The 20,330-nt window shown below is 54.8% G+C and overlaps 2 protein-coding genes across 3 annotated transcripts; one reads left to right on the top strand and one right to left on the bottom strand.

Moving 5' to 3' along the window:
• Positions 1–7,811, top strand: VGF (VGF nerve growth factor inducible). Of its 2 annotated transcripts, XM_027042035.2 has the most exons (3): positions 1–139; positions 4,695–4,914; positions 5,423–7,811. In XM_027042035.2, exon 3 carries the CDS (start codon positions 5,443–5,445, stop codon positions 7,297–7,299), a length of 1,857 nt encoding a protein of 618 aa, XP_026897836.1. In that variant the 5' UTR covers positions 1–139; positions 4,695–4,914; positions 5,423–5,442; the 3' UTR covers positions 7,300–7,811. The 2 variants fall into 2 exon arrangements, with proteins under 2 accessions (XP_026897836.1, XP_026897837.1); XM_027042036.2 differs by lacking the exons at positions 1–139; positions 4,695–4,914 and adding an exon at positions 5,139–5,294.
• A 1,095-nt stretch (positions 7,812–8,906) lies between these two features.
• AP1S1 (adaptor related protein complex 1 subunit sigma 1) lies at positions 8,907–15,172 on the bottom strand. The gene is made up of 5 exons (XM_015086510.3): positions 15,045–15,172; positions 13,033–13,211; positions 12,291–12,399; positions 10,993–11,130; positions 8,907–9,679 (listed from the first exon to the last, which is right to left on the bottom strand). The coding sequence occupies exons 1-5, from the start codon at positions 15,045–15,047 to the stop codon at positions 9,632–9,634; spliced, it is 477 nt and encodes a 158-aa protein (XP_014941996.1). The 5' UTR covers positions 15,048–15,172; the 3' UTR covers positions 8,907–9,631.
• Positions 15,173–20,330: the final 5,158 nt, after the last annotated feature.

The raw sequence follows: 20,330 nt of genomic DNA on the forward strand, positions 1-20,330 counted from the left end.
CCCGCAGAAGGGGGAGGAGGTGGAGGGAGCTTGGGCACCGCCCCCCCGGGAGCCGAGCTCCAGAGCGCCAGAGACTGCGACTCCGAAAAGTAACGCGAGGGGGCGCCAGGACGTGTGGACGCAGGCGAGGCAGCGCAAGGTGGTTTCCGTCCGTGTGAGTGTGTCCGGGAGTCTTTGTGTGTCTGCGTTTCTGTACATGTGTGTACAAGTCAGAGGGTGTCCGGGTGGGATGTATTCGGGACAACGTGCCTGGTGTACCCCAGAATCAGGTACTCCAAGTGGCTTTTTGATGAGGAGGATGCTTGATATGTTACTATGTATGTGTGGATGGGGAGGTAGGCAACTGTGTATCGTGGTGTGTGCAAGGCATAGCCTGCGAGTCCCTGAAGCCGCATCTTGGATTTGTGAAGTCACATTCCCTCAGGGTTTTTGCCCCCTCCCACCATCCCATGTAAAAGAAACGAGGGCTCTCAACGCAAATCTCCATTACCCTGGTCACATCTTAGCATGTGTCTGAGTGACACTGCCGAGGCTAGGTGTGATACTGTGTTTGTGTAAGTGGGTGTGTCTCAGAATATCAGTGTCACTCTGAATAATAGTATGTTTGTATGTGACCGGTGGGTGTTGGAGGAGGCTGGTTCAGGATTATGAAAGTAATGTGCTTTCTCTGATTAGTTTGTGGATATCATCTTTATGGTGTGTGTGTTTTCCCTTCTCAGTCTCTCCAGAAGCTGTCTCTCTTTGTGTCTCCCCTCATCTCTGTCTCTTTCTCTCTCTCTCTCTCATTCTCTTGGTGACTCATCTCTGCGGCTTTGCCCTCCCCCGGCTTGCTGGGTCTCCCATCCCCCACTCAGGAGTGGGTGGGGGTATGAGGGAATGGGACCCCGGAACTGAAAATCAGGGTGAGCACCCCCTTCCTATCACTCATCATCCCCAGTCCCACCAGTGGCCCTCAGCCCCCTCTCAGTCCCCTCCCCAGGACTCCCCACCCTACACCCTACTGAACTGGGGTGGGCAGGGGATAGGGCAATGATGTTTTCTAATGGGGCCATTTTCAGGGGGACTTCCTGTGCCTTCTTTCAGTTCTAAGTGGAGACCCCTTCCCCTCTCATAAAGTGCCCCCTCCCTGCTTGTCCCCCCATCGCTGACGCAATGAAAGGCTGCAGAGGTGAGTCACCAGTTGGGGGGAAGGGAAAGATGGGGGGACGGTGAGCTGCAGGGTCCCCAAGCCCCTGGCCTGTTTTTCTCTTCCAAAGCTTCTCAGGGAAAAGACAGAGTGCTCTGTCCCCCCTCTCCTGGCTTTCCAAATCTTCAGCTTGGATCACTACTCCACCGGACCCCAGCTTCTCCTGCTACCCTCTTGGAGAGTATGAGAGATTCAGAAACAAAGACAGAGATAGATTTATACAAATAACTCAGAGCAAGCACCAGGCATACCCTCCAGGTTCCCATCTCAGCAATGCCTTTTCCAGCTCTGTCTCTCCATTTTCTTTCTTTCCTGCCACCTCCCTCCTCTACCGATTCCAGGATTCTGTCCCCAGTCCAGCTTTTTTCCAGAAGCCCCTAGAGGCAGCAGGATATGAAGGGCGCATCACATCTCTGAGAGGTGGGGTGTGTGTGAATGCGCAGACCCAGGTAGGGAACTGAGACGAAGAGGGGCGGAAACAGACCCAGAGATTCAGAGTCCGTGCAGGCATGATCCAGGTTGTGGAATGACCAAGCCTATCACCCTGGGTGCCTGGCTTCCACCTTGCTGTCCCCTACTCCACCCCATGCTGACTGAAATTCTTGGGATGTCAGTGTCTGAGAAGCTCTCCTGAGCTTCTGGGCTGAGTGAAGGAAGGAAGGGGTGAAGAGTTGGGGAAGAATGGAGGAATGATCTGAAAATGGGGGGCAAGGACCCAAACTTGGGTGGCTTTACTTTACAGAAATCTAGACATGGTGGATGTGGGGGAGGGGCGAGCAAGATCAAAGACAGAAACATCCACATAACTTCTAACATATATCAGAAGGTATGGAAGGACCCAGGGAAATGCACAGACACATGCGTACACACACACACACACACACACACACACACACACACACACACTATTGACACATCAAGCCAGGCTCACTTTTCAGACACCAGCAGATGCCCAGACTGGATGCACTCAAAGTCCCCCAACCACGCAAGTATATGGACACTCAGAAGGATCAGAACCCCTGCACACTCATACTTCTACAAAGACATCTGGACACAGGCAAAACACATGGCCACACAGATTGGGAGAGATTTCATATTTAAATTGGAACACTACCATGCCCATCCACTCTATCTGATTAAATACACAACTGGTCTTCCAATTCCCTTTCTCCCCACCCGTTTATGTTTCATCAATCTCTACACACACACAAACACACATGCACATATATGTACATGCACACAGAGGTGCATGGGGACGTACACAAGCCCCCAGGAACACAAACTGTTTCTCTAGGTGCCTGTCTCCCTTCATCTCACACTTAGTTGTTAGCCCCATCAGCTCTCAGTCTGCCCCCCCCTTGGCTCCTTCCCTCCCCCCTTCTCTCTTGGATGGTTTCCCCTCCCCCCTCCAGATGTCAGAGCCATTTCACTGATTCATCCTCCTCGGGAAGGTAACGTGACCCCCTCCCCATTCCACTGCTCTCAGTAACCAGGCTGGGAAGATAAAGGGGAGAAGAGGAGGAGAAAGGAATGAGGGGAGCTCACAGGGTTAGGGAGTGGTCCTAGACAGTTGTGTGTGTTGGGGGATGGGGGTTAATCACAGCCTTGGGGTCTGCTGCCCCCTCCTCTCTCTGCTTTCTTTGGCATCTCTACAGTCACCTTGGTTCTCAGGGCTTTCCCCCCCCCCCTCCTTTAGCCTGTTCCTTCTACCTGTTCCAGATTCCTTCCTCCCTCCCTCCCTCTCCTGCTCCCATCTCCTCTCTCTTGCCTCTCTCTCTGCTCCTCCCCACCTCTTTCCCTGCAGAGCTGATGGGCTTTCTTCTGGGAAAGTCGAGCCACTGATGGAACCGAGAAGCCACTGCTGGCTATAGAGGGAAAGCACGTGAGTGTGTGTGTGTGTGTGTGTGTGTGTGTGTGTGTGTGTGTGAGAGAGAGAGAGAGAGAGAGAGAGAGAGAGAGAGAGAGAGAGAGAGAGAAGGAGGGTCAGTGCTAGGAAGAGATGAGGAGGGGGTTGAGGACTGGCTCAGAAAGAGTCTCTGAGCCCTGACAGACTGCCCTGATCTCGGTTTCCAGAGTCTTAGGGCGCGGGTGTCCTGCGTGTGCCCACAGGCACCCCTGTGTCCGCAGTTCTTGTGTGTCTGGCATGTGTCATTGTCACTCCCCCCTTTCCCTGCCCACGCCCCCGCACAGCTTTCTGCCTGCACCGCAGCCCCCTTCAACCTCCCTCCTCCCCTTCATTCCTGCAGTGGCTGCTCCCCTTGCCTTCCTCTCTTCTCCCCTACCCCCTCCCCATTTCCGTCCTCCCCCCCCCCACCCCCGCCCACGGCTGGTCTCCCTTCACTGGACCCGGCTCGCTGATGGATTCTCTTTGCGCAATCTGTGCGTCATCGCCCCCCCCCCCACAACCTCTAGTTGTCCAAGCCCCCAACCCCAACCCTTCTGGCAGGAGATACGGACGAGGGGTCTGGTGGTAGAGAGGGGCTGTCTCTGACGTTGCACACCCACCCCCACCCCACCGCGTTCAAACCTTCCCTTTAAGCGGTGGAGAGAGCTGGAGTTGAGTCACCCCCCCAACCTGCGCAACCCCCTCCCCACCTGGTCTGCTCTCGCCCTCCAAATGTCCTTTGGGGGGGAAGCAGAGGGAGGGAAAGAAGCAGGAGGAGGGTGGGGAGAAGTGGGCTGACAAGGGGCAAGCGGGGGCGCCAACATACGCTACAGAGTGAGATGGACAGAAGGACAGACACACCTTTTTCTCCAAACACGCACCGACTGTGAACAGACAAGACAGAGGCACACACATCCTCAATCTTTCCCCTTTCTTCTGACTCGGACCCTTTCCAACGGGATTACCAAAACCGCAAGATCCACCCATCTGCCCCGGCCCAGGACGGGCACCCCGCACCGTAGATCCGCGAACAGCGCCCGCAGGCGCGCAGATCCGTCCCTCCTCTCTCGGGTTCACGCCGTCCTTGGGTGTGTTCCCTATGGACCGTGCGTGCGGTCGGGGGATGGGGAGTCCAGCCCCTTCCTCGGCTTTGGAATCTTTATCCTCCCCCTCCCCAGTATGGATCTCCTACTGATACCCAGTCAGACTCCGGGAGTGCCCCCATCCTATTCGGCTCAGCGACGCGGGCTGCCGCAGCTGCAAGTTGCTCTGTAACCCACCCTCCCGCTTTGCAGCGTCTCCGCATCCACCCTTCCATTCATTCTCCCATTCATTCATTCATCCTTTTCTCCTCGTCCCTCCTTCATTCATTCATAGCCCCCTGCCCCGCCCGCCTCGGCGATTTCATTCATTCATTCATTCATTCATTTCCCTGGTGCTAGGCTAACGCACGCCCCTCTAGCCGAGGCTACCAGTGCGCAGGCGCAGGCCGGGAGAAGACCACATCCTCCAATCACTGGGCAGCCCCCCGCTTCAAGGCACCCGCCCGCTTCCCCATGAATGAACATTGACGTCAATGGGGCGGGGCCAGCCCACGTGACCCTGCGCTCTCCCCTTTATAAGGCGGCAGCGGCGCGGGCGCTGTCCAGCGTGCTGAAGCCGGAGCGAGCGAGTCGCCCAGAGCCGCGCGGACCCAGCTGAGCCCAACCCACTGGACGCCAGAACTCGACCGTCGCTCCTATCCCAGCCACTGCTCGGAGCCGAGGCGGACGCGTCCCGATCTTTCCCTGTCCCCACCCCGCCCCGACCCTCCTCTCCACCTCCCGCATCGTGACACCAGCTGGTAAATACTCCGCTGTCCATCCCTCAAACCCTCAGCAGCCGTGGGCGTGAGGGAGGGTTTCTCTCTCCTCCCGGATGGGGGTGTTAAAAACACAGCGGGGAGACCCCGGTAAGGGTCCCTGATAAGTGGGGGAGTTGCCGCTTTTCTCTTGCTGCTGAAGTCGCCCACGCACCATCCGGGGAGTCCTGTGGGGAGGGAGCAGAGATTTTTTTTCCACCTTATCTTAGCTGCTTAGTACGTGGGCGCTGGCAGTGAGATGGCTTAGGCAAGGGGGCGAAGAGGCATTGGGGGAGCGAGGGTTGCGGGCGTTTTCCCATTTACACGACTCCAGAGATCGGCACAACATCTTCCTCCTTTGCTTCTAAACGTCCCTCCTCTGGGTAAGGTTAGGGGGATGAGGGAAGCCCTGGCTTTCCTGATTAAAGGTGGGGGAAGGGGATATAGAATCAGAGAGCGGAAAATTCTTACAGAAACCCTCTCTTTCTTTGGTCCCTTCTATTTTTCACAGTCTCCGGCAGTCCTTTGGTCATGAAATCGCTCAGGTTGCAGGCTTCCACCCTCGTCTGCTTCCTTCTACTGATCAAGGGGTTGGGAGCAGCGCCCCCGGGGCACCCTGAGGCGCAGCCACCTCCCCTCAGCTCTGAACATAAAGAGCCGGTAGCTGGGGACGCAGCACCCGGGCCGAACGATGTTAGCGCCCCAGAGGTCCGAGCCGCTCGAAATTCTGAGCCGCAGGACGAGGGAGAGCTTTTCCAGGGCGTGGATCCCCGGGCGCTGGCCGCGGTGCTGCTTCAGGCACTTGACCGCCCGGCCTCGCCCCCGGCTCCCGGCGGCTCCCAGCAGGGGCCAAAGGAAGAAGCAGCAGAAGCTCTGCTGACCGAGACCGTGCGCAGCCAGACCCACAGCCTGCCGGCGCCGGAGACCCAGGCACCTGCGGCCCCGCCTCGCCCTCAGACTCAGGAGAATGGTCCCGAGGCTGGAGACCCCTCCGAGGAGCTCGAGGCGCTAGCTTCTCTGCTCCAGGAACTGCGAGATTTCAGTCCGAGCAGCGCCAAGCGCCAGCAAGAGACAGCGGCAGCAGAAACGGAAACTCGCACGCACACTCTGACCCGAGTCAACCTGGAGAGCCCCGGGCCGGAGCGCGTGTGGCGCGCTTCCTGGGGAGAGTTCCAGGCGCGCGTTCCGGAGCGCGCGCCCCTACCACCCCCCGCTCCCCCGCAATTCCAGGCGCGTATGCCCGAGAGCGGGTCCCTTCCTGAAGCCCACCAGTTCGGGGAAGGGGTATCCTCCCCCAAAACACATCTAGGTGAGGCATTGGCACCCCTATCCAAGGCGTACCAAAGCCTGGGCGCCCCTTTCCCCAAGGCGCGCCGTCCGGAGAGCTCACTCCTGGGCGGCTCTGAGGCTGGGGAGCGCCTTCTACAGCAAGGGCTGGCGCAGGTAGAAGCCGGGCGGCGACAGGCGGAGGCCACACGGCAGGCCGCGGCGCAGGAAGAGCGGCTGGCAGACCTCGCCTCGGACCTGCTGCTCCAATATTTGCTGCAGGGCGGGGCCCGGCAGCGCGGCCTTGGGGGTCGGGGGCTGCAGGAGAAGGAGGAGGAGCGAGAGAGCGTGAGGGAGGATGCGGAGGCGGAGCAGGAGAGACGCGGCGGGGCGGAGAGGGTGGGGGAAGAGGATGAGGAGGCGGCGGAGGCGGAGGCAGAGGCGGAGGAGGCGGAGAGGGCGCGGCAGAACGCGCTGCTGTTCGCAGAGGAGGAGGAAGACGGAGAAGCCGGAGCCGAGGACAAGCGCTCCCAGGAGGAGATGCCCGGCCACCGTCGGAAGGAGGCTGAGGGGGTAGAGGAGGGCGGGGAGGAGGAGGACGACGACGAAGAGATGGACCCTCAGACGATCGACAGCCTTATTGAGCTGTCCACCAAACTCCATCTGCCAGCAGACGACGTGGTCAGCATCATCGAAGAGGTGGAGGAGAAGCGGAAGCGGAAGAAGAACGCCCCTCCCGAGCCCGTGCCGCACCCCCGGGTCGCCCCCGCCCCCACCCACGTCCGTTCCCCGCAGCCCCCGCCTCCCGCCCCCGCCCCCGCCCGAGAGGAGCTGCCCGACTGGAACGAGGTGCTCCCGCCTTGGGATCGCGAGGAGGACGAGTTGTTTCCCCCGGGGCCCTACCACCCTTTTCCCAACTACATCCGGCCGCGGACACTGCAGCCACCCGCTGCCTCGCGCCGCCGCCACTACCACCACGCCCTGCCGCCTTCGCATCACTATCCCGGCCGGGAGGCCCAGGCGCGACGCGCGCAGGAGGAGGCGGAGGCGGAGGAGCGCCGGATGCAGGAGCAGGAGGAGCTGGAGAATTACATCGAGCACGTGCTGCTCCGGCGCCCGTGACCTGCCCCGGTCCCGCCCCCGCGCGCCGGAGACGCGCGCGCTGCCACCCCCCCTCCGTGTTGCTCCTCTCCCCTTCTAGGTGTTTGCATGCACCCCAGCCCCATCCCTGGCCGCCGCCTGGCCCCGCCCCTACCCCCGGGTCGCCCCGCCCCAGGGCTGCGCCGGGACCTGTCAGACAGCTTCCCGGATTCGAAGCCCGAACTCCCCAAATTCATTCAAGGGGGCTCCCGGGGCCATCCCAGGCGGGCGGGTGGTTTGTGCGAATTCCCTCTCCTACCACGGCCTCTGGTCCCCACTAGTCCCTCTCGGGACGTCCCCGTCCAAAACCGGAAAAAGCTATTCCAGTTAATTGTGTGAAGAAGTGTCTGTCTCCTGCCCTTTGGGCCTCCCAGGAGCCTCTCCACCCTCTCCAGTTCGGTGTGAACTTACCTATTCTTTCCCTTCTCTGTTGTAAATACCCCTCACGGAGGAAATAGTTTTGCTAAGAAATAAAAGTGACTATTTTATTAGGACTTTGTTCTCCCTTATTCACCCGTCCCCTTGGGCCTCCGTGGTCCTCCCCAAGGGGCGGTGAGGGAAGCGCCAGCCACAACACCCTGTTCAAAGTGAGGGTAGTGGAACCACTTTCAACCATATTCAAGAGTAGAATATGGCCCACATCTACTAAGAAAGCCTAAATTCCACTTCCAGCTTAGGGGTGGTGGCGGGGGGTAAAGTCATTGGTCCCCAGGGTGGGGCAGCTCCAGGCCACTTTGAAGGCTCTTCTGTCCATGTCCTCTGGCCTCTTAGGCAGTACTGGTGGCTCCCCACAGTCCCTGTTCCACCTACTCGCCTCCCTTAACTGCCCCCTAAATTCCCTGGTCCTACATACTTCGTAACAAACAGGGAGGAAGGGCCTCCAGCTATAGAAACACCTTGCTTTTAGACATTTCTCAACCCTTTGCAAAGCACACAGGGTTGGATATACTGTTGAACTCCTGACTCCTCTCTCCAAATAGAACTAAACCAGCTGAGGGGCGCCTGGGTGGCTCAGTTAAGTGTCCAACTCTGGACTTGGACTCAGGTCACGATCTCATGGACGGTGAGATGGAGCCCTGAATCGAGCTCTGCGCTGACAGCACTTAGCCTGTTTGGGATTCTCTCTGACCCCCCTCTCTCTGCCCCTCGCTCCAGCATTCTCTCTCTCAAAAGAAATAAAAACAAAAACAAAAAACAGCCGAATGAAATGTTCCACAAAGAAACCTCAGAGGTGTGAAACTATGTCCCCAGGAATGGCTCCTACCTGGCCAAAGGCAGCTCCAGAGCCGGAGACACCGTGTTCAGAAAGGCACTGAGCTCACAAACCCATTTGGAATAGGGGTACGAGATAAAGTACAGGACACCCGGTTAAAATTTCATTTTGAATAAACAGCGGATGTGTTTGCATAGGACACATAAACTAAAAATATTATCACTCAAATTGAACTGGGTGTCCTGTATTATTTTCTTCCTTTCTCTCTCTAACTCTGGCAAACCTAGTTCCAGGGAAGTGAAGAGGCAGTGTTCCCATCCCCTCCTGACTGATCCCAGAAGCTTTTCCTTCCTTCACAGAGCCTAAGCAGGCAGAGTCCAGAAATGCTTTTCCTTTTATTTCAGAGGAAAGGAAATAAAGTCAGCCACTTCCCACACCCCACCTCTTAGCTCCTGCCTCACCCAGAACACGGAGTGAGGGAGGGACAGTCTCCCATAAAACCTGCCCTTCCCCCAAAGCTCACTTCCCTCAAAGTGGCAAGGTTAGAAAAAAATTAACCACGCTGTCCCTCCCCTGGCACTGGACAGAGTCCCCACTGCAGCCAAGGAGGAGGGAGGAGGAGGGCAGATGAGGGGAAAGGACTTCCCTCTCAAATACACAGGACCCCCCTCCCCGCCCCTGCCCCAGGCAGAGAAGATGCCCTGGCTGACTATGGGGCAGGGTGGAGGTAGGTTTTGGGGCAGGGAGCAGAGAAGAACCCTGAAAACCTTTTCCCTTTAACCTGACATATTTATATATTTACAGTTATAAGGGAGGGGAGTGAGTTTGGGGTAACATTAGTTCTTCAAAGGCAGGGAATGAAAGCCAAATAGCACCCCCATTTTGGTCACATTTGCCTACCTCCTAAAACCTTGATTGGGGAAAGGGGAAACAGGAGATAGAGGTGGAGGGAGGGAATGTTTGAGGGTCCTGAGCCCACAGCTCACTCTGAAAGAAGGTGAGGCAGCAGAGGAGGGACAGCTGGGTCCCATCGAGAAAAGGGGGCACTCATGCCCTGCCTCTCCACCAGCTCCCCACATCTCCACGCGGCCCAGGCGGGGGCTACGCCAGACCCATCTCCTCCAGCACACTGCGAGGCGACTCATCCTCCTGAGGCAGAGACAGACAGAGGGTGACGCAGAGACACCAGGAGAGGCGGACAGGGAATGAGGCAGAGGAGGGTGGGCAAGACAACAACATCACGAGTCGAGGAAGCACAGAGAGACACGGGGAGGGGAGAGAGAAGCCAACATGAGCTCAAGGCTGGAACAGCTGGGGACCCTTCCGGGGAGCTCCCCAGTCTCCAGGGACCACCCCCCAGAGGCCAACTGTGGCGAGGAAGGAGGTCCAAGTTGAGTCCACCACCACCCAGAAAATCCCAAACCAGGAGCTTGGTGAGCAGGGGCGCAGTCTCAGTATCTGAGGGGGAAGGGTGTGAAGCTGGGATGGGGGCGGGCAGGGGAGGGAACCTGCTTTCTGAAGGCTGGGGGTGCCAGCTGGCTGGGTTCTTTTATTCAGAGTGGGGGCAGGGAGTAATCAGTTGGCATCAGGTCCCTGAGGGAAGGTGAACCAGACTGCAGAGAAATGAGTCATTAGGGTCTGAGCAGAGCACTAGTAACAGGGGTGGGTGTGTGCCAGGGCACGTGTGTGTGTGTGTATGTGTGTGTGTGTGTGTGTGTGTGTGTGTGTGTGTGTATAAAGGGGAAGTCAGACCAGTGAGGTGGCAAGTTCAATTCTGCTCCTTCTCTTACTGCAGAGATGAGCCCCCATCTTTCCCCCTCCTCAGAGCCAGCTCGGGCCAGCTTGCTTGTCATTGCAGATTCCGGTGACTCATCTCCCTGCACCAAGTCTCAGCGGTGGCACAGCAGAGAGGGGGCAGGCAGTAATGGGGTGAGGGCGGGGGCATCAGAGAGCAGGAGAACCCCCAGCCAGGCACCCTCTACCCCAACCCCCAAGTCACCCTTCGCTTCTGAGGAGCAGAGGCTTTTGTGTGTGTGTGTGTGTGTGTGTGGGTGTGTGTGTGTGTGTGCGTGCGCGCGCGCGCGTTAAGAAAAAATGGGGAAGGAGAAGACACCAGGGGAGTGAAGAATCATGTGCCCCTTCTCCAATTCCCTGAGCAACCCTAAATGCCTAGAGAAGGATGGGACATGGGAGATTCAGCTAGGATGGGACACCTTGGGTCTTGGGAGAAAGAGGGGGAGCGGGCCCAGCGGGCTGCCTGCCACCCATACCTCCCACCCTGAGCAGTCAGCGCTTGAGGGCAAGCTGGCCAACTGGGTGCTGTGGGGGCCAGACGCCACAGGGAGGGGGGCCCCCTTGGTGGTGGGAAGGGGCAGCCGTGGCTGGCAGGCAAGGTGTCCAGGGCAGGGAGGGCACCCTCCACCACGGTACTCATCTTCCTCCTCACTGTCCCAGGCCCGTACCTCCTGCAGCAGGTCTGCCTGCTCGATGGCCTTCAGCACACTCTTCTTGGAGGTGTCCTGGACGTCTCCCCCCATCAGAAACTCGTCCAAGATGAAGTAGGCCTTCTCAAAGTTGAAGATGATGTCCAGCTCGCACACCTGGGAGGAGGGGGAGGGAGAAGGCAGGGTTGAGTGTCAAGGTGCGTTCCCACCCCACCTGCACCCCAGGCGCCCACTTCTTTTCTTTTTTTTCCTTTTCTTTTTTAAATGTTTATTTGAGTGGGGGAGAGGCAGAGAGAGAGGGAGAGAATCTCAAGCAGGCTCCACACTCGGTGTGGAGCCCCACGTGGGGCTTGATCTCACAACCAAGAGATCATGACCTGAGCTGAAATCAACAGTCAGGCGCTTAACCCACTGAGCCACACAGGCATCCTGCCCACTTCTTTTCTCATCATGGCTCCACGGTCTTCTCTTTGGGACCACTTCTCCCACCCCGGGCTCTTGCCACGCAGGTCGATGACCTCCCCAACCCATAGGCCTTAGCGTTCAGTTTCACTTTTCCTTCTTGACTGTAGTTCCTGCTGCCTTCCCCTCCAAATCTGTGACATTGTTCCCACCAGAGGCTGGCTAGTCTCCCTTCCTAGACACTATGGAGCAGAGGAGGAGACTCTGAATCACAGGTAGAAAGACTTGAGTTCTAAGCAAGGCTCTGCCCCTAGGCAGCTAGATGCACATGTCACTTCATTTCTCTGAGCCTCAATTTTCTCATCTGAAAATGCAGATAACAACACCTACTCGCAGGATAGAATAAGGAGCAGACACGAGAGCCTGAAAGCCCTTTGTAAACCATTAAGTGGAATACAAATTATGGAGTCATTACTATTCTCCATCTAAGATCTGAGCTGTCAGTGTCCAGGCTATACCCCAGATCAGTTAATTCAGAACTGCTGAGGGTGGGACCCAGGCATCACTAATCAACAACAACAACAACAACAACAACAAACCTCTCCAGGAAATTCCAATGCAAAGTCAAGGTCAGGAGCCACTGATAAAATCTGAACTTGGTTTCTGTCCTTATGGGAGAGGTCCGAGCTGAGCTCCACTTGATTAAGTGGCAGATTCTGATCTGCCCCCCCTGGGCCCAGGGGCCGATTAAGGGATATGGCTAATAGGCTTAAGGCTTAAAATGGGAAATTAATTACTGTTCTCACTGCTCCAATTTCACCTCGCCCAAATCTTCTAGGCAGAGCCTGGAAGGGTCCCAGGGTTTGGTAGAAGAGGGGACTGCTGGGTACGAAAAGGTGGGTGGGGACACTTACGCTGCCGAAGTATTTGTCCAGGAGCTCCACATATCGGTGGATCAGCTCCAGCGTGATGAGCTCATTGTCTTGGCCCTCGATGGCGCAGCAGAAGTAGAGGCTGGCATATCTGTGGACAGGGGCACATGCGGGGTAGCTAGGGGGGCTGCTGGGCCTGCTTCCGGATCCAGGCTTTCTGCACTCAAACCTCCCATTTGCCCTCATTTCCAGCTCAGGGTCTATGTCCCTACTGGACACAGGCAGGGTGACCCCAGGGTATGCAAATAGTAACTCACTCTGCCTCGAGGTGGCTCTCACAAGCACAGGCAAAGACAGGCTCGCACACTCTTTCCCTCTCGCCCTCTGACCTGTTCAGTTTGACTCAGCAAAATCCTGAGTGAACTAATCCACCTGCTCAAAGAAGGAACTGGACAGGGTGTGTGTGTGTGTTGGGAAAGGTGGTGCAGGACCTAGGACTGTTGAATGAGGCTGCGAGGGACATGTGCAATGGACAAGAATAGGGCCTTTGCGACAGAGGTGAAGTAGGTGTCAGGTTGAGCAATACAAGTGGGGAACAAGAAGGTCTTCAAGGGAAGTTCGGAGAGTAAAGGAAGAAGCTGGAATTCATCACTGCCCTCCGGATGCCCTTAGTTTCCAATCCTCCCTGACCCGAAGGGATGCCTTATTTCTCGGCCATCTGAACCCACTGCCAGGCCCCAATCAAGCAGGGTCCAGACCAGTCTGAAAGCCGGTGGTGAGTCACCTCTTATAGACGACTTTGAGATCCCTCCACTCCAGGAAGCTGCACATCTTGGGCTTGCGAGCCAGAACCACCTGCATAAGCTCCCGAACCATTTTCTTTCGCTCCTTGTCCGATGTGGCCAGGTACCATTTTTGTAGCCGCAGCTTCCCCTGCCGGCTGAACAGCAGCATGAATCGCATCTAGGGAGAGGGGGCAGAGCCCAGAGAGGGCCAGAGACCCCAGAGAGGGTCAGAGATTTGGTTCTCTGAGTTTGTTTACTCCAGAAACACAGCCGCAAATGCATCCATCACATCCACACACATCTAACTCTTCTCTATTCATGGCCCCGGTTGCTTCGAAAATCAGCCCTTGCCGTCAACTCTGGGTATTCCCGCCAGCAGGTGCCCTTCCTTCTGGAACATGTCAGAGCTTCTGAGTCTGTCATTTGGGCTCAAACCCTGGCTCTACTAGTTGAGTCATTTGCCTTGGGCAATTATTTCATGTCTCTGGCCCTCAGTTTCCTGGTCTGTAAGATGGATGTAATAAAAGTACCTTCCTGTTTGGAGGGATTAAATGAGTTGATATATGCAACTGTGCCTGTCACGTGGTAAGCACTGTAACACATTAAGAGTCAGTATTATTATCCCTTCACCTTCTGTTTCATACTTTTGTCTTCCACAGGTCGTTAAAATGCCTAATAGAGTGACAAACAGCCCATAGCTGAAGTCAAAGAGAGGTCTGCTTTCTTCCATGGTTCTTCTGTCCACCACCACGCTGAAATGGGGTATTTTGTCTCTAGAAAAGCTACCTCAATTCTCCACCCCATCCTGGACATACATTCTTGCTGATGTCCCCAGTGCACTGCCTTCAATTGTCAGTCATATGCCCAGGGACATTGGGACCCCCAAATTCCACCCTCCTCTCTCCTCAGCCATCCAGGCATCTGGCCACTGACAGTCCTCTCTTTTTTTTCCTTTTAAGGTGACTCCTGTTAGGCACCGACACCTCTCCAGACACCAGGTGACAATTTCCCTTTCAGTTCCTCAGTTAGGACACTGCCATTCAGGGTGGTTCCTGAAGCTTTGTGCAACACAGTGCAGGCTGAGTTGAGCGGGGAGGAGGGCAGAGCCCTCACTACCCTGTGCACCCTCAGTTTCCCAGTTCCAGGGGGTCCAGTCTATATATCCTGGAGTTACCGCCTTGTCCCTCCAGTGCTCCTCTCCCTGGGCATTACCAGGGCTGGAATCCGTGGGTGTTTGAAACAATACTACTTTAGGGTTTTGGGCGGTGGGGAAGGGAAAACACTGCTAGCGTGGTGGGAGGGCAGCAGAGGGGCGCAAGGGAGCCCTGCGCGTCTGAGATTGGGGGGCGGGGAAGCGGGAAGCCAGCAGGAAGACGGAAGGCCTGGGCTCCGGAAAGAGAATGGGATGGGGGACGGAGAGCCAAGAACACGGGAGCCGGGGATCCGAAGCCTGGGTCCGGGAGAGCAAGACCTCGAGCCCACTTGGCTTTCCCACCTCACCCCAGCCTGTAGGCGAGCTGGGAGATAAAGCGAGGCAGGACGTCCACTCCTCGGACCCGGAAACTGTCCCCTCCCACACACGGCTCTCCCCGCGGGCCGCCGCTCCTCTGGGCTGCTCGGGAACAGAGGGTCTTGGTGACCCGCCAACCCCGCCGCCTCCCTCCGCCGGCAGGCCCCCGCGCCCCTCTTCCTCCTGCGACTTCCCTGCGGCAGTGGTCGGGAGGTCCCCTTGGACCGCCACCCGCGACGTCCCCACGACTCGGGACGGTCCCGCCGCCCCTAGTCACCCCCCTCTTGCCCCACAAATGCGCCCCTCCCCGCCCCTTCTCCCTAAAGCCATTTCCAGCTGCTCTTCCTTCCGAGGCCGGCTCGCCCACCCGCTCAGGTAAGTGGGGCCTGTGAGGACAGGAGGAAGAGAGGGCGGCCCGCACAGAGGGCGGCCCCCAAGGACCCCCGCAGGTGCAACCCACGCCCCTCGGTTCCCCCTCCCCTCCCTCTCCGCACAGCCTACCATCCTGCAGCCTCCGGCTCGGCGCGTCCCTCTTCGGCCACCGTACGCGCCAGCTCCACTCCCTTTCTTATCCTTTCTCTTCCTTCCCTCCCTCTAGCCTGAAGCCCCGCCCCGTCCCGCCCCGGCTCGGAGGCCCTTCGAGTGGCGTACTGCGCAGGCGCCAGCAGCGCGGGGCGCGCGGGCGGGGCTGGAGGCGGAGAAGCGGAAGCCATGGCAACCAGGTCCTCGACTTCGGCTTTGAGTAGCTCTATCGTCATGGTAACAAGGCTTTCTGGTAGGCTGGTTGGGGGATGGGGGAGGTGGACAATGCGGTCCTCGCGCTTCTGCACCTTGAGGGGGAAAAAGGCGGGAAAAGGGGTGAGAGGCGGAAGGGACGACCATTGGAGTTTGTGAGGAAGCGGGGAGGACTAATGGAGGGCCTGGGGCGATGGAGACGGAGCAGGGTGGGAACTGGATTTGGGGTAGGGGCGATGACTTGGGGAAGGCTAGACAAAGCGCGGTGGTGGGGCTGACATAAGATAAGGATGGAGCCCAAAATAGACATGTACTGAGAACCTGCTAGATGCAGCACTCTCCTCAAGTAAGAAATGCACAGGTAATGAGGGAGACGGGAAATAAGGGAGAAAAGGAGGGGCTGATATTTAAGCGATGCGAAGAAAAGGGAGAGGGGCATGAACGAAGGCCAGAGGAATGTAGAGCATCTTACAAGGTGAGCATGGGTCGAAACTGAAAAGGGACACATGTAGCCTAGACACAAGTTTAAAAATGAGGAGGCTGTGGATTGGGCTACGGGCTCTTTGGCTGCCCATGTGCGTGTATCTTTCCTTGCGGTCAAGTAAAGCAGTTCGCACCTAAGAGAAAATCTTAAATTTTGTCATGTGGAAAATGACGTTTTTTAATTTTCGGGTACCACTTGAAACAATTGTTGGGAAGGCCTCGCCTGTCACCATTTTATGTTCTTTTTTTCTTCCTCTTGGATATGGAAGTCATATGCTATTGTGGCAAGACAGGGGGCCTAATGCATCTGGCATATAGTGTGGTCTCTGACCCTTACCGGATGTGTGGCCTCAGTGAGTCATTTCAGCCGAGTTTCCTCATTTGAAAACTGAGGATGGCCGTACCTGCCTTGCAAGATGGTTTTGAGGATGTGCAGAGTATCCGGCATACTGTCAACGCCTGTTGACGGTGGCGCTGGTCATTTTCTCCCATTCTCAACTTTTTTTGGTCTACTCCTTTGTCTTCTTCCTCTTTTTCATTCCCCTTTCTCCTCTGCCTTCAGCTTGCCAATGGCATACATGTTGGCGGAAGTATCTTGATAGTTGTTGTTGTTGTTTTTTTTTTTAGGTCAAGTATAAGATCAATAAAGCAAGCTGTTGGAGTTAGGAAGGGTAAATCATTAGGGAGTGAAAAAAAGGAAAGGAAATGTGTAAGAAGGGCAGAAGGCAAAAGGAATGAAAGAAATGTGCTCCTGGTGGAAAGAGGAGAAGGTTGTAGATAAGGAAGTAATGAGCTGTGAGGCAAAGACGTAAAGCAGAGAGCTGAGCAACAGCCTGTGGAAATTTGGAAGCTCTAGAGATGTGAACTCCTACACTCCTTGGAAAGCTGATACTTTCTAGAATTCCTTGTCTCAGCGTGGCATTGCCTCGCTGCAGAAAAGAGAAGATTTGTGAGAGAATTGTTAGAAATATGGGTTTTGCTCATGTAGAGTCCTAGACTTCAAGTGGTTTACATCATTTTGAAGACAGTGGGCTGGATTTCTTCACTGTTCGCAAACGGTGAATGTAGCGAATCTGTGAGTTAGTGGATCCAGTGTGGCTTGTGTCTGCAGAGGAGTTCGGATTCGAGGCCGTGGGCAGTTGGGAGTCACTATGGTTGCCTGAGCTGATGAATAACTTGGCGAGAACACTTTTAAGAAGGTTAATCTTACAGTAATCTGGGGGACAATATGAAAGGATAAATGGAAGGCTGGAAGATCATCTTTGGGAATCCAGGCACAAAGATGAAATGGAGAGTTACAAATTGGAGAGGTGCCTGAAATGGGCCAATCAACTCGCGTTGATGACTAATTTGTATTGTCACCCTACAAACCATGCTGACACCTCCCTGAGCCTTCCCTCACCTGGTTGTAGCGGTGGTTCCTGCGGTGGTTGGCAGGGGGGTGGCCTGAAGCCTTTTCATCTCTATGAGTTTATGCTCTGTGTTTCTCCGTCTTGTGATAACCTGTGCACCCACTTTTTGCACATTTTTTAAGTAGTCCATAGTTCCCAGATGATGTTATTTGTAGTCATCATTGTTTTTTCAACAACAACTTCTTCTTCTTCTTCTTCTTCTTCTTCTTCTTCTTCTTCTTCTTCTTCTTTCTTCTTTCTTCTTTCTTCTTTCTTCTTCTTCTTTTTAACTGAGCAATCGGGACCTTACTATATGCTGTTCCTAACAGTTTGGACAATTAGAATATCTTCTGTGGTGGATGTTTGCCCTTCTTTTCACTTCCCAGGCTCCAACCCCATGTCGTAGGGTTTGGGAATCCCACCTTATGAGTCTAGGGTGAGACAGAACAACCTCCCAGTGAAACATTAGAAGTTTCCTGGGGTGTCTGGGTGGTTCAGTCAGTCAAGTGTCCAACTTCAGCTCAGGTCATGATCTCGTGGTTTGTGAGTTTGAGCCCCAAGTTGGGTTCTATGTTGACAGCTCAGAGCCTGGAGCCTGTTTCAGATTCTGTATCTCCCTGCCTCTCTCTGCCCCTCCCCTGCTTGCACTCTGTCTCTCAAAATAAATAAATAAACATTTTTAAAAAGAGAGAAATTTCCTGACTTTCACTTTTGCAGCCTTCTTCGTGCCCATAGCATTGGCATGTCTGCTGGACTCGACCAATCTGTGCATCTGTCCGGACTTTGGTCCAGGAAGGAATGAGGTGATGGAAGGGATATAAGACTCTGGTAGAAGGGCAGAGGGTCAAAACCTAGGGTGCCAGTACAGCGGCACCAATGGCAGTGTCCGGGGCCCAGTGAAGGTTATAGGGCAGAGTCACCAGTGTGATTTGGGGTGCTACCTCTAGTGTGAGACCTTCCTCTGGTTCTCTGGCCCTCCTGGAAATTCCCTGAGCTCCCCAGTTTCCTCTGGTGCTTCCCTTAGCTAGAGTTGGTTTCTGTCCCTGGTAGCTAAGAACCTTGCCTGGTACTCTCGGTAAGCATGCCGTGTTGTCCCTTGGCTGCACGTGTGAGTTGGCCTTGTCTCTTCAGCTGGATTGTCTCCTTCAGAGATGGTATCTTTATTTTTTATGTTTATTTATTTACTTAGAGAGAGAGAGCATGAGCAGAGGAGGGGCAGAGAGAGAGAGAGGGAGGGAGAGAGAGAGAGAGAGGGAGAGACAGAGAATCCTAAGCAGGTTCCATGCTGTCAGCACAGAGCCCGATCCAGGGTTCAGACCCACAACTGTGAGATCATGACTTGAGGCAGAATTGAGAGTCAGATGCTTAACTGACTGAGCCACCCAGGCGCTCCCTTCAGGGATGGCATCTTATTCATCTTCTGTTTCTTCACAGCGTCAAACATAGTGCTTGTTGACTGGCTTCAATTATGATTGGTATTCATGGTTATCAAATCTAGATATTTAAATCTTCTAATCCAAACTATTCTAAACTCTAGTTTTGTGTATGGTGGGTAGCATATTCAACATGTATTATTTCTGCTAAAGGATGAACTGTCTTTTGGTGTTTCTACTGTGCCTGGCATAATGCCTGACATACGGCAGCAGATACCCAACATTAGTAGAATAACCGTATCCTGGATCCCCCATTTGGAAATCCCAATGTCGTCTCAAAATTCACTTGATAAAACCTTCGCCTTCCCCTGAAACCATCCCATCTTTTGGTTTCCCGCCATGGTCAATGTCACTGCCTTTTCCTAGACTTGCAGACTATGAGCCTGGGACATGAAGGATAACAAGAAAGCATGGCTGATTCAAGGGACATAGTCCAGACTTGCCTGACTAGATCAGGAGAGGGGGAGACTTGACTGGCTGGGTTATCAGAGGAGGGAGGAGCAGTCTCAAGGTGACTTGGGACTTCCTCCTCAGGTGTGTCCCTTGAACGTGCCTTGCTATTATTTTTCCTTTGTCATTTTGTTCACAGTGTTTTCTCAAATGCCCTACAGTTCTGCCCCACAGACCCAAATCCGTCTTCTCCATCTTGTAAGTTTCCAGCAAACGCCCCACTCCAAGTAAGCCTCACAGTCTGGTGTAGACTCCAGTGATCATTTCGACAGTGTTCCCTTCAGCCCTTTTTGAAGTGACTCACGTAGCATTTCAACTTTTTAGTGTCTATTCTCCTTAGGTACTGGATAGTTAGAAAGACCACTTACACTTTGCAAAACGTGCTTCACAACACCCCTATCAAGTTAAGCTTTTAAATAAATAGTTGTTTGATTGAATGGGGTTCAAACTCGGGAAGATTTTGGCAGAAGCCACAGCTGCTTTGCTTCAAGAAGAGCTTTCCACTGGAGTCAAAGCGACACCTGGTGGCTAGGGGATAAAAGGCCATGTGGTGGTAGGACGCCGGTGTGCTGGCTGAAAGGCAGAGGTGTGAGCGCAGGACCCTCTGGTGACTGGCACGTGAGACCCGTGTTCACAAATGCCACAGCCTAAGTAGTTTTGCTACTCTCACCCCAAAATTTACTTGAGGAACCACCTCAAGGAAAGCGGCTTGGAAAACAGATGGTGTCTCCTTGACAAGTTTCATTCTGATGGAATATTTTTTTACCATTGAGGGATTTACAGAATGAGTCATACCCTTTGCCCACACGTGGGCAGATAAATAATCCCACTGCGTGAGGCTTATGAGAAATGTAATGATGGCTGGAAGCAGATCTGGTTGGTTTTTCATTTCTAAAGAAATAGAGGAAGAGAGATTTGGAAGGGTAAGGAGGGGGCCCGGGCGGAGCCAAGCAGGACCAGGCAGGCTTTCCACTGTGAGGCTACATCGTCATCTCTGTGCTCAAAATATCCAAGAAAAGCAGAGGGTACCGCTAAATGGGGCACTTCCTGGAGCAAACTCTCTCTGCGGGGGTGAGGCCTTCTGATGAACCCTTTTCTTCTGAGACCTCTCAGCATGTATGGATGGTTTCTGAACTGTCCACTGTCAAATCAGGCTAACTTGTTCTGGTTTTTGAGGCTCTTGTGGTTTCTAAGCAAATCTGTTACAGATAGGTAAATCCTCAACAACTAGCCCAGTGCCTGGAACTGGTCATATTTTCTGGGTGTAAGGAGGACACAAGATCTATCTGAGTCCC

Source organism: Acinonyx jubatus, chromosome E3, assembly GCF_027475565.1.
Source record: "Acinonyx jubatus isolate Ajub_Pintada_27869175 chromosome E3, VMU_Ajub_asm_v1.0, whole genome shotgun sequence".
Classification (NCBI taxonomy): domain Eukaryota; kingdom Metazoa; phylum Chordata; class Mammalia; order Carnivora; family Felidae; genus Acinonyx; species Acinonyx jubatus.